General features: G+C 42.4%; 1 protein-coding gene across 1 annotated transcript in view; it reads right to left on the bottom strand.

Annotated features, from left to right (window-relative positions):
* Window positions 1–7853: 7853 nt before the first annotated feature.
* Rnf115 (ring finger protein 115) overlaps window positions 7854–13887 on the bottom strand; it is a 67289-nt gene continuing 61255 nt past the window's right edge. Inside the window, exons 7-9 of the mRNA XM_006982596.4 lie at window positions 13328–13421; window positions 10575–10690; window positions 7854–9101 (exon numbers count right to left, since the gene is read on the bottom strand). Coding sequence (XP_006982658.1) covers window positions 8970–9101; window positions 10575–10690; window positions 13328–13421 — 342 coding nt within the window. The 3' untranslated portion in view covers window positions 7854–8969. The remainder of the gene's footprint in view (window positions 9102–10574; window positions 10691–13327; window positions 13422–13887) is intronic.

Here is a 13887-nt window from a genome sequence, read left to right as displayed (position 1 = left end):
TGTGGCTTTAACGGCATTGTACGGTCACATTAAAATGACTCTCCAGAGGATCTTCTGTGACCACTCAGCTTTTCAGTGACTTCAGCATCACAGCCAACAACAGGGATGGTTCCATACACCATGCTGTACCAACCAGAGTGCACACAGATTTACACACCAGACACGTGGTCTCTGCTCATTTATCAAGACATTCACAAGCCTTGAACTAAGCAGAATAAATGAGCAACCAGAAAGCAAATGTCTAAAGAATCTGTTTATTCTGCTTATTTCAAGATTCAGTTAAGCAGAAATTGGAAATATTGTCTTGGTTTTAAAGTGTGTTCACATGATCGAATTCAATTTTAAATAAGCCCATGGACTTCCATGTATGAACCCCAAAATCTGTATGAATAATTCATAACCTGTGAAGCCACTGAGCTATCACAAAGAACTTACAAAGCCATTTTCTTCTGTACAAATAAACATCTTACATATATATGTATATATATCAAATTACATGTATATACGTATATACATATATGTACATGTATATATATATAGGTAACTGGACATAACTAATAAAATATACACACATATATATGTAACTGGATATAACAAAAACAAATTGATTTAAAATCAGAAATCACTGCAGCCTTTGGCCATATTCATTCATCAAAATTTGCTAGAAATATAGCTAGCTCTCTTCTCGTTGGGAGGATTTCTAATAAATTTTAGGTCTTAAAAACTATACTAGGTTAAAAAGCTGGGCCGGGCGGTGGTGGCGCACGCCTTTAATCCCAGCACTCGGGAGGCAGAGCCAGGCGGATCTCTGTGAGTTCGAGGCCAGCCTGGGCTACCAAGTAAGCTCCAGGAAAGGCACAAAGCTACACAGAGAAACCCTGTCTCGAAAAACAAAAAAAATAAAAAAATAATAAAAATAAAAAAATAAAAAGCTGGGCAGTAGTGGCGCATGCCTTTAATTTGAGCACTCAGGAGGCAGAGGCAGATGGATCTCTGTGAGTTCGAGGCCAGCCTGGTCCACAGAGCGAGTTCCAGGACAGCCAGAGCTACACAGAGAAACCCTGTGTCAAAAAACCCAAACCAAACAAAAATAAAAATGAAAAAACGGCTGTGCTTCTGATTAGAAAAAATGACCACAACAAGCCACACCCACGATCCATAGGCCTAAGGGTCTTAGTGAGAAGGAAAAGCTACAACAGACACTTCGTTTATGTGGACACCATCTAACTTGTCACACAAAAAAATTTATATGTTAAAAACAAACCAACCAACCTCAAACTCGAATGTCTGCAGCTCCTCTTGTCTAGGTATCTTCTAGCTCAGCCGAGCCGCACTTGGACCTGGAACATGCCCTAGTCATGCACACTGTATTCTGATTTCCATTACAAACCCTGGGCAGCCTTGCAGTACCCGGTCTGTGTGCCCAGACAAGGGCATTAGTGCCATCCAGAATTTCCTCCCACAGGAATGACACCATTCCATTCAATCTTTACCCAGCTCCATACACAGAACTTTGGAGATTCATTCTGGGAAATCCAAAAGTAGTCTCACCCAACTTTCAAATCTCCATTAATCTCACAAACAGCACTGTATTCATCAGGGTTCTCTAGAGGAACAGAACTGGTTGAATAAATATTTACACATATGTACATATTCATATAAATAATAGATAATAATTCATATGTATTCATATAATACATTGTATGTACATATATGTGATTATTAGAGTAGCTGACAGGCTGGGGTCCTACTAGTCCAATAATAGCTGTCCAATGGAAAAGCCAAGAATCCAGTAGTTGCTCAGTCTACCTGGCTGGGTGTCTCAGCTGGTCTTCATTATACGCTGGGATCCAGAAGAAGCAGGCACTAATGCCAGTGAAGGAATGAACTTGCCATCAAGAGCAAGGACAAGCAGGCAAAGAGCAAACGACTTCTTCCCTTGCTACCAGGTGTAGCCCAGATTAAAGGTGGATCTTCCCACCTCAAAAGATCCAGATTAAAGGTGGGTCTTCCCACAGCAAGTGATTTAATTAAGAATAATCCCTCACTGGTGTGCCCTTCATTTTCAGATTTTAGTTAATTCCAGATGTAGTCAAGTTGACAACCAAGAATAGCCATCACAAGCATGTTTATCTTATTGGAGAATATTATTTTAAGGTGTGTTACTTTTGCTTATGCTCTGGAACATTTGTTTAATGATGCAAAGATGTGTTTGATTAAATAAAATTCACCTGTCAAGTTTCAGGAGGTCTTGCCTGACCAAACCTGATCCATATTTACCCTGAAGGCCTTCACAGCCTTTCATCTCCTGTGGGAAGAAAACTCCAAAGCATTTTTTTATTTCCTTTTGACAAGTATATTATTTTACTTTTTTTTGTTTGTTTTTGTTTTTCGAGACAGGGTTTCTCTGTGTAGCTTTGCGCCTTTCCTGGAACTCACTTGGTAGCCCAGGCTGGCCTCGAACTCACAGAGATATGCCTGCCTCTGCCTCCCAAGTGCTGGGATTTATTTTTTTGACTTTTTAAAAGTTAAGTTTTTCCTAAAGTATATAAACTGATTTACTTCAACAGTCCCTCTTCCAATTCCAGGTCTCTTTGCAGCTGTCCTTTGCTTTTCAACAATCAAAAAATTCAAAATCAATACAATAACACACAGGATCAGGACTCCCTGTGTAGTTCCCATCTTACGTGGCTTTTTTCCTTTTGTATTACTTTTACTCTCTCTTTAAAGACTTTATTTTTAAACTATTCATTTCTTTCTATGACTATACCCTTTTTCCTATCTTAAGCCTATGCACATTGTTAAGCACACTGTAACCTGTTCAGAGATTTTTCTGTCTAGACCTCTTTTGTCTTCAGCCATCTTTGAATGAGCAAACAGACTGCTAACCTACACCTAGATCCTCTGTACACAGCTCTCAGTTGGTTCTACCTGCTTCTTGGGTTTTAAAAGCCAAGCGTGAAACTCTCAGGCTGTCAGAGGTTTGTCTGACCAGGAACTGCATTCAACCTCCCCAGAACTCTAGAATGTTGATGCTTGCACTGTGGCAGGCATTTGTACTTAGTTTTTGTTCCTACTTAATGTACTGTCTGCTCAAGGGCTTGCCAGCAGGCTGAAACTCTTTAAGAAGCCATGTCTTCTTTGTCGTCATTGTCTTCGTCTTCTTCTCCTCCTCCTTCTTTTTTAAAGCTTTCTCAGGCACTATGGGAATTTGAGCACCACACTGGTATGCCAAAATGTTGTTGCTTATTTTTTACTCTTTTGGGGAGCCCACCACCCAGCTCCCAAATAAATGACATGAAAGCTTATTCTTATTTATAAATGCCTGGCCTTAGCTTGGCTTGTTTCTAGCCAGCTTTTCTTAACTTGGATTAACCTGTCTGGTTTTTACCTCTGGGCTTCCCCTCATTCTCTTCCTTCTGTAAATCTTACTCTTACTCTGAGGCTTGCTATGTTGCTGGGTGGTTGGCCCCTGGAGTCTTCCTCCTTCTCTGGCTCCTTCTCTTTCTTTTCTCTCCTATTTATTCTCTGTGCCTGCCAGCTCCACCTATCTCTCCCTCCTGATTTTAACCCTGAATTTGGTTATTTCTTACCATCTACTACCCTTGGTTGTGATTACTTCTTTTTGTTCTAGAGCTTTTAAGATGCTAGTATGAGATCTCTCCAATTTTTTAACGTAGGCACTTAGTGCTACGAACTTTCCTCTTAGCAGCACTTTCATTGAGTCTCATTAAGCTTGGGTATGCTGCATATTTGTTTTCACTAAATTCTAGAAAGTCTTTAATTTCTTTATTTCTGTCTTGACCCATTTTTTCATTCAGAAGAGAGTTGTTCTGTTTCCATGAGTTTGTAGTTGTTACACAAAGAAACCCTGTCTTGAAACCCCCCCCCCAAATTGAAATGTCATCTTAGTGGATTTTTCCTTTTCTATCTCTTTTGATTAATTTTGGTTTAAAGTCTATTTTAGATATTAAATTGGCTACACCAGCTCATTTCTTGGGTCCATTTGTGTATAATATCTTTTCCCAAACCTTTACCCTGAGCTAATGTCTATCCCTGATGTTGTGTTATGTTTCTTGGATACAGCAGACGGATGAATCCTGTTTTTGAATCCTTTCTGATAGTCTGTATCTGTTTGTTTTTGTTTTGCAAGACGGGGTTTCTCTGTGTAACCCTTACCACCATCAGGCCAGTCTGTGTCTTTTTATAGGGTAATTGAGTCCTTTGATATTGAGGGACATCAATGACCAGTGATTGTTGATTCCTGTTCTTTTATTGTTGTTATTGTTGTTGCTGGTGCTGGTGGTGGTGGTGGTGGGTGGGTGGATGGGTGAGTGTGCTTTCCTTAAAAATATGGAATGCTTCACAAATGTGTGTGTCATCTTTGCACAGGGACTAGAGCATATGAGGTCTTAACCCCTAAGCCATCTCTCCAGCCTAGGAATTATTTTTTCTAAAAATTAAATTAAACCATTACTGTAAGGAAAGGGCCAAAAAGTTACAAATAGCGAGAGAGGCGTGTTATCCTAGAGTCTTACAGCTTCTCAACGTTTCAAAGAACTGGAAATGGGAACTCTGGGGAAAATTAACTTTAAATACCATGTCATTCCTTGTCATTCCGTGCAGCTCCTCAGCCCTGACACTTTAAAGGCTCGGGAAATAGGCTACGTGTCCATTTCTCTGCACTCCACAATGCCCTCTAATTCCATCTGGCCAAACTAACTATGGTGGTTTGAGTGAGAATGGCCCCTATGGCTCATGTATTTGAATTCTTGGTCCTCAGTTGGTGGAAATTTTAGGAGGGATTTAGAAATATGGCCTTGTTGAAGGCGAGTGTCACTGGAGGTGGGCTTTGGCGTTTCAAAAGCCCAGGCATTCCCAGTTAGCTCTCTCTGCCTCCTGCTTTTGGATAAAAACAGAAGCTCTCAGCTACTGCCCCAGGGTCACATCTGCTGCTTGCTGCCATGATCCCCATCATGATGGACTCTCTGAAACCATGTGCCCCAAATTAAATGCTTTCTTTTATAAGTTGCCTTGGTCATGGTGTTTTGTCAAGGCAATAGAAAAGGCACTAAAACAACAGATCTGACTCAGCTGTCTGAAAAATATGAAGGGCAGTTAGTCCCTGCAAGGGTAGCAAGACTCTAGACCATAGTCTCCCATCTTTCAAGTCTATCACGCTCTGAATGTACAAGTAACTGTTTCAAATCAGCAGATAAGAATATCTGTATCTATACAAATACAGAGAAATATGTATTTCTATCAATATAGAGCAGGCAAAAATCAGAATAAGAAAAATCTGCTGAGCTCTGCATAGAATTCAAAGGGTAAGGCATTTAATATTAATGTAAAGGTCTCATGATGCTTCATTTTGAACTGTCAGCTTTTCACAACCAAGAATCACCTGAGAAAAGACTCTCAGTGAGGGATTACCTAGATTAGGTTGGCATGTGGACATTCCTGTAAGGAATTTTTTTTTAATTTCTTGATTGAGGTGGGAAGACCATTCTGAACAGGAATGGCACATTTCATGGACTGGCCACTGGACTGTACGAGTGAAATGGGGGTTGAGGGAACTGGACAAGCAGGCATGCATGCTTGTATTCTCTCTCTGCTCAACTAAGGATGTGACTTCAAGCCCCTGCCTTGACTTCCCCACAATGACTGCAAGCTGGAATACAAACCAAACAAACCATTCCTCCCTTAAGCTGCTTTTTGTGGGATGTTTATCACAGCAGCAGAAATGAAACTAAGACACTACTAGCCCTCTTAAGTGGGCACATATCTAAACTGTTCCACATTTAAGGGTAAAGCTTTATGAAAATGAACTTTTAATCCCAGCTCACATTCTGGTGTTAGTTCAAAGAATATAAAATGTTTCTTCTTGGGGGTAAGGGGAGGGGGTGGGAGGGGGGAGAATAGGGGAACCCGTGGCTGATATGTAGAACTGAATGGTATTGTAAAATAAAATAAATAAAATTTATTTAAAAAAAAATGTTCCTTCTCTTCTCTCCTAGAATGGAGGCACGTCTTACTTCAGGTTAAACTATGTCCGGATACTATATGCCATCCCACTGTAGTCTCTAAGCCAATGTAGACATTTACTTACCAGGAATTAACTTTTGCTCACAGGGCATGAAAATTGCTCCACGCATCATTTCTATGTCCCCTCCTTGTGATGGTCAAGTCTAAGTGGCAATCTACTAGGTTGCAGGAGGCCCACATATTCAGTCAAACATTACTCTCAGTGTTTCTGTGAAGGTGTTTTTGAATAAAATTAACATTTGACTCAGTTGGCTGAAAAACAACGTATTATTCCGAAGCCCAAACAATTGAGGACCTGAATTAAATAAAAAGGCTATTCTCTCTCAAGTTAGGGATGCTTTAACTCCTTCTATCCAAATGTCTAAGCTGGGAGATCTGTCTTCCCTGCCTGTGGCGTGGAACTCATCAGCTTCCTCAGGCCGGGGCTGGCTTTTCTGGTGTGCAGGCCTTCAGACTTGACTAGAGCTGCACTCACTGCTCTCCTGGATTTCACACTAAAGATGCTGGGACTGCACAAGCCAATTTGTGATTTAGCGTAATCTATTTCTCTATCATCCGATCAGTTCTATGTGTCAGAAGTATCCTAATTCCTTAGATAAACTAGCCCAGAAGTCTGAGGTACCTCCTATAATAGGAACACTAAAAACTGAGTGGACAAGTCTGGGAGACAGCAAAATGCCTTCTGTCCTCTCTCAAGAGACCACGAAAAATAAAAGTAATGTTGTCTGTGTGCTATACCATGAACTGGAGCATTTGTTGGCATATTGTGTAAATTAATTTCTAGTTCTAGCTTCCCAGGTGTAACAAACTGTGTTTGTGTTTGTGCTTCACAGGAAACACAAACTGCCTGTCTTGGCATTTCTGGACACAGTGAGCAGATGAACACTTCGGAGCTACCATCATCTTTCTGAGACAAGTGTTTATTGGAAAACTGGAATGTGTTCCAGCTTCAATACAGCTTCCTCCAGGTTAATGACCAAATATTCATAACAGAATTCTTATTTCCTCTTATTCTCCTCCCAATCCAAAGTCATTGTGTATTTTCAGGCTACATTTATGGCCTAACCACAATAAATAAATAACTCCACCCCCACCCCCGCCCCATCCCCGAAGAAACGTCCACTATGAAGGCAGGGTATGAGAGGATATAAGAAAATATTTTTCATTTCCTCTAAGCTATTTAAATTATGTATGTGTGTATGCATGTGCACACGTGAAGCACACATTTTGGAAATACTAGGGATTGAACCTAGGTCATTATATATACCAAGCAAATGTTATATGCTAATCAATATCCCTAGCCTCTTTTCATATTTTTATTTGAGATAGAATCTCACTAAGTGGTCTAAGCAGGCTTTGAACTCACTATGTAGCCCAGGCAAATCTTTCAACTGTGACTCTCCTGCTTCAGCCTTCCAAACAGCTGGGATTACAGGGCCCAGGCCACCAGAGCTGGCTTTTGAATCACACTCCGACTGCAAACTTAGGGGCCGCCTATTAGTTCAGCGGCCACTCCCTCATTATTTTCTTCTCCCTCCCCAACTTCTTCATCCTCTAACCAAATACAAGACATCTTTAATCCACACACTCACTCCCAGAATGTAAGTCATCACAAATTGGGGAAAGACTCCTAGCCAAGAAAGAGACACACCAAACTGTAGTGCCCTTGTTCTTATTGTCATGACCTCTGAAATGCTGATGTTATACTCAACTGCAGTCATTTGCAAACCTTCAGTGCCCATTGCGGGACACCAACAGCCGATAGATGTCCCCGGTATGTCCTTCTGAGACACTCAAGTCCAACAGCATTCTCAACAATCTCCATTTATTCCACTTTAAACATGTACAGAGTATGTGTATGGGCACTGTTAGAACTTAAAGCAAGGTCTACCTTTCCCAGACTAAGTTGTTTTGGGCATGATTACATTGATCCGATTGATAGATCAGAACTATAGCTAGAACTGAACAAAACAGGAAAAGCTTCCCACATGAAAAATGGGCTTTACAAACTTAAACAAGACAACATAAAGTTTCAATTCCTAAATAACAATGAATTACCAAAAAAGTGAACTGGTATAGAAGCACTTAATCAAATAATCCTATTTTTATGAGGGAAATTATTGTAAGGTCCCTAGTATGAAAGACAGTAAACAATGAGTTGAGGGTCATTAAAAACATCTCAGTAGTAAAAATTTCCAACATCTCTCTTCTGTATCTATATGCTGCCCAACTTAATGCCAAAAAGGAACCAAAATCAGATTTCTTCCAACCCAAGACTAAAAGACATGCCATGTTGGTTTTTAGGGAAACTGCATTTCCTGAATTAAACTAAGAAAATCAAAGTGTAGATGACAGGCCACTTTTCCTTCCCACTGTAATTTTCCTTGAGTTGCTCTCTGAAGATCAAGACAAACAGTATACAGTCTCAGACTCCTGATTTCTTCTTACCTTGCTAATATGGCCAAGAGTAGGTACTCTTGTACAATTAAGACAAAAAGACATTAGACAACAAGACCTTAGGGCTCTGGCTCCTCTGTATTTGCTGCAAAATCCCCACTGATGGGCTAGAGATTGGAAGAGGAGGTAGAGATGTCCGTTTCAGACAACATGACAGCAGAACCCGAGCTGGACTTGAAGAACTGATTCTACTCAGGCAGGAGCAAACTGACATAATTAGAAAAGTATCACTCTGAATTCAGGAACAAGAGGCATTTGGTTGTAGATACAATTCCACCTGTAGGTCCTAACTTTAAATTTAGAGAAATACACTCATTGCATTAATATTATGGGTTGGGGTTTCTTACATGATTCCTAAATCCATCTATTATTTTGTTTGTTTGTTTGTTTGTGTAGTTTTGAAACAACTTACAGCTATGATAAGAAGACTAACACAGGCAGCCCTGGTTCAGGTGTGGTCTTTAGTCTCAGAAAGTCCATCGGTCATGGAGCTGGCTGTCATTGCTAAATCTGTTGCTTGCAGAGGCCTCGGAGCTCTGGGTTTGCCGAGTAGAGTCCTCACCATTTAAGCTCTTCCTACATACTGGGCATGTGTCATGCTGAAACAAAATGATATCAGTCCATGTTAACAGCACGGCCCGAGAAGCTGGGACTACCAAATACTCAAGAAACCCCCGAATCAAGCTGGGGAGATGGCTCAGTCAGTAAAATATTTACAAACAAATACAGAAGCCATGTAATGGGTTCCATGTAACCCACATAAAATGCCAGTGATAGATGTTTGTAAGCCCATTGCTGGGGAGGCAGAAATACAGACCCCTGGGGTCTGTGGCCAGCCAGCCCAGCCTGAGGTGTTGAGTTCCAGGCCAACCAACCTGAGACACCATCTCAAGAATCAAAATGAACACTTCTTTTTTTTTTTTTTTTTTTTTTTGGTTTTTCGAGACGGGGTTTCTCTGTGTAGCTTTGCGCCTTTCCTGGGACTCACTTGGTAGCCCAGGCTGGCCTCGAACTCACAGAGATCCGCCTGGCTCTGCCTCCCGAGTGCTGGGATTAAAGGCGTGCGCCACCACCGCCCGGCTTAAAATGAACACTTCTTAAGGAACGACATCTAAAGTTGACCTCTGGCCTTCCCATGCACACACAGCCTGTGAACCCACATGCCACTTCAGCCCCAATTATGATTGAAGGGACCCTGCCTAGCATTCACAAGGCCCTAGGTTCAACTCCTAGTACCACCAAAACAATAAAATAAATAATGAGTTGACAATGAGAAAGATACCATACCAGGATATCTCCCGGATAGAATTTTAAGCAGAATGGACAGAATTCTAAGCCAAGAAGTTAATAAACTAACACATAATAGCAAACAAAACTAATTGCTAACAGTGCTCTGAATTATAACAGAAAGGGAACTATCAATCATTTCCCCATGGACTCTAGATGAGGCTAAGCAAACTTTCCTTACAGGGGCAGAGAGGGGCTGGAGAGATGCTCAGTGGTTAAAAGCAAGCACTGCTGCTGTAGAGTTCTGAGTTCAGTTCCCAGCACCCCTGTGTTGCAACTGTCTGTAACCCAAGCTCCAGGGAGTCTAATACCTTCTTCTAGCCTTTGAGGGCATCTGTACTCATGTGTACATACCCATTCCCACCACACACACATACACATACATGATTATAAATTTTAAATTAAATCTTTAAGGGGACAGAGAATAAAGTGCTCAAGGCTTTGCAGGCTCTATCAGTTCCGGTACAACTCTTCAACCCCGCCCAGCTAGTCCAGGAACAGCCAGTCTGTTAAATGTGTTTCAGAAACACTTGATTTACAAGACCTGCTGGCATGCCACTGAGGCCTGTGTGCTACAGTATGCTCCCCTCTGGTCAGAAGCACTGCAGGGGATAATAAATGAACACAACAACGTAGACAACACTAGGAGCCAGCCAGGGAGGCTAACGTCTGGTTTGTTTGGCTCTCTGAACCGCAATTCCTCCTTTGCTCTGAGCCAGCTCACCCCAGCCGGCAGGTAACTTGGCCGCCGCTGCTGGTCACAGAGCAGAGGCAGCTGCACTCACCAGTTCTAACCAGGGCACGATGCAGCTGCTGTGGAAGAAGTGGTTGCAGGGTAGCTGCCGGACCTTCTCTTCAACCGTGTAGTCCTCTTTGCACACCGGACACTCTAAACCCGTGTCTGTTGGAGGAAGAGGGAGGGGCCTTTTAAAGTAACAAGCAAAAGGAAGGAAGGAAGGAAACGACCAGGCATGTGGTGCAGGCCTATAACCCCAGCACGGGAGAGGAAGAAGCGCTGAAGGTCAAGGCTAATCGGGGCTACAAAGTCTACCTCAAAAACAAACAAATAAAAAAGAACAAGGCCAAACAAGCTGTCTCCAACAACCAAGAAATGTGTCAATAAAAGGTGTTTCCCCCCCCACACACACACACCAAGGGGGGAATTATGTCTGAGTGGTAGGAGATAGGAAGTATGACCTCTACTCAAAATGGAAACAGAAATGGCAGTGGACACAGAAACGAAAGAGGCTAACTCCAACAGACCTAGCGGGAATCATACAGTAGGCCCAATCTTGAGTGTAACAAGTGAGAATTATCAGAGCTGACCCAGTGAGATGGCTTAGAGAATAAAGGAGCTTGACACCAAGCCTGATGACCTGAGTTCAATCCCTGGGACCTGCATGGTGGAAAAAGAAAATCAACCCCCACAAGTTATCCTTTTACCTAAACACATGCATTGTGGTACATGTGCACACATAACAAAACAAACATAATTTTTAAATTGAAAAAATAAGCAGATGCCAGGCAGTGGTGGTGCACTCCTTTAATCCCAGCACTCAGGAGGTAGAGGCAGCTGATCTCTGAGTTTGAAGTCAGCCTGATCTACAAAGCAGTTTCAGGATAGCCAGGGCTACACAGAGAAACCCTGCCTGCCCCCCCCCCCCCCCCCCCCCCGCGTCCCAAAAAAGAGATCAGAAACTTGAAACTTATCTATAAAATAAAAAAGGGAAAACATCCTCCCAAACGTGTGCCAGCCTCCGCCAGCCAGTCTTTGCCTAGAAAACTGTGACATGACTAAGGGACTGGTCTCAGCAACCTTAGCAGTGTCTAGTCAGTGTCTGGACCACCTTCACCTGCTCTCTTCCTTACTCTGCTCTCCTCGGTGTGGTTACCCCGGTCCTCTGAGGTTGGGGATTAAGGCTCTCCCCGGAGGTGGCGCCACAGAACTACAGGAGACAAGTGCACTCAGACGCCAACCAACCAGCAGAAGACTGTGGCTTCAGAGGAAATGGCTATTAGTCTTGCAGGTTCTAAGTGGCAAATTCTGAACTGCAGAAATATGGTCAACAGTATACAATAGAATACTGCTGAGCTATGCCCCAGGCTCTAATGGTGATCAAGGCATGTGGGTAAGACAGCCCCTTAAAAGATTCCTTCCTTCCTTTCAGTTCCACACCTCACCCTAATTTCACCTTCACTTCTCATGTGACGTCTACTACAACAGCCTTCTAGGCAGCACCCCAACTTTAACCCTTTAGCAATCCAAACTTCACCTCCAGCTAACTTCATCTAATATCAGCTTCAGGGTAAGCCCCAATTCATCTCTGCGTGGACTCTCAGCTAGCACCTCAAAATCAGTAAGTTCAGAATGAAAACCATCACAGTATCTCCTTACGCAGACCAGGGCCAATGCATGGTCCCCGTTACCCGACGGTGGCAGTGTCACCTTTAGAGTGCTCTGGAATCTTCTAATGCCTCTAATAATCCTTTTGCCTCCTTCACATTACTATGTAGTCAGTAATACAACTAATGTTTTTTTCAAAATTGAACTTTTCTTTCTTTTTTCTGAGGCTCTTACTATGTAGCCCTAGCTAGCCTAGAACTCACCATGTAGACCAGGTTGGCCTTGAACTCAGAGATCTGCCTGTCTCTGCCTCACTAGTGCTGGGATTCAAGGTGTGTGCCTCCATGTCCTAATTCAAAATTATACTTCTAGACATACCTTTTCCTGTCTGTCAGCACTGGCACCATCACTAGAACGCCATCTGAACTAGAGCAAGAGCCTCCCTATTTTCTGTGCCCACTCTCTTCCTTCCACGTTCTCTGACACATTACTTCCAGAGACCCTTCCTAAAGATCTGACACCCTCCCTCCCCCATCTGAGGACCCCTTTCAGAAGGTCAAGTGACTGAAGAACACCTCACAGTCATCATGTTTGAGTCAGCTATAAACCACTTTTTGTTTTGTTTTGTTTTTCTCTCATATGTTACATCCTGACCTCAGTTTCCCCTCCCTCCACTCCTCCCAGTATCCCCACACCTCCCCTCTCCTCCAGATCCACTCCCTCTCTGATAAACGGCTCTTATTAGATCTGGAGTGGACTCTGATGTGAGAAGCAGAGGGAGGGACTTGTTGCAGAAAAACCTTCAAACTGCAAGAGAAGTTTCAAGATGTTTTAGCTAGTAGAAAAGTTTTCAAACAAACTGCACCTCACATGTGAAACAAATCTCCAGCCTCATATTTGTCCTCTTCTTCTCCTTATGATATCATGGGCCCAACACTATTTTCAACATCTTTTTGAATCATTTAGTGAGTTTTGTTTCCAATAGTAAGGTCTTGTACTGATTATAATCAAGTTTTATACAAACGACTGCATCTCTTCATTTCCAATGGGATCTAGAAAGTAGGCATGCTAACTAGGTTCTCCACAGCTGGTAGCCAGACAGGAATGTTAGGAAACCGTAGCTTTAGAATAGAAATGCGCTGAACATTAGATCAGATGCTATAAGATGTCATAACAAATATGAAAATAACTTACCAACTTGTTCCTGAGTTACTGTCACTGTGGGGAGAGAGGTGATCTTTTCCTTATCAGCTGGAGGGGGACCTGTGTTTTCTAGCTGTCCTAGAAGCTACAAAAAGAAAACGCAGCCATGTTCATTATCTCCGATTCTGGAGGGGAGCCACTCCAGCTGGGAACAAACAGTGCAGGCATTAAGAATGTTCACTGCTCTTAACTTCTGCAGGACTCCAAGAGGCCAGGTCCCCTTCCAGGTGCTGGAACTCACAGCTGCTTCACAAGGTCAGAGTGACACCAGTGTAAGCCATGACTATAAGACAGACTCTTAACTGAAAGGCTCACCTTTGGGCACAAAACAAATTTAAGATACCGAGAGTTGTGATGTCCTGAATAAAATTACAGCTAATAAAAAGTAACAGCTAACTGGTTCAACTTTCATCCGGTCAGAAGGTGGGAGTATGAAAAGCAGCAAAAAGCCAAGAAATGGGTGTATTACTGTATATGAGAAGACTCCGAAATAAACAACATGCTTTCTCTTCTCAGCAGTCCACAGGGAGGTGAAAAGCAGTCAAGTTAAG

This window comes from Peromyscus maniculatus, chromosome 6 (assembly GCF_049852395.1).
Source record: "Peromyscus maniculatus bairdii isolate BWxNUB_F1_BW_parent chromosome 6, HU_Pman_BW_mat_3.1, whole genome shotgun sequence".
In the NCBI taxonomy this organism is placed as follows: domain Eukaryota; kingdom Metazoa; phylum Chordata; class Mammalia; order Rodentia; family Cricetidae; genus Peromyscus; species Peromyscus maniculatus.
The sequence above is the reverse complement of the archived record's forward strand: the minus strand, read 5'-3'. Positions and strand labels throughout refer to the sequence as shown.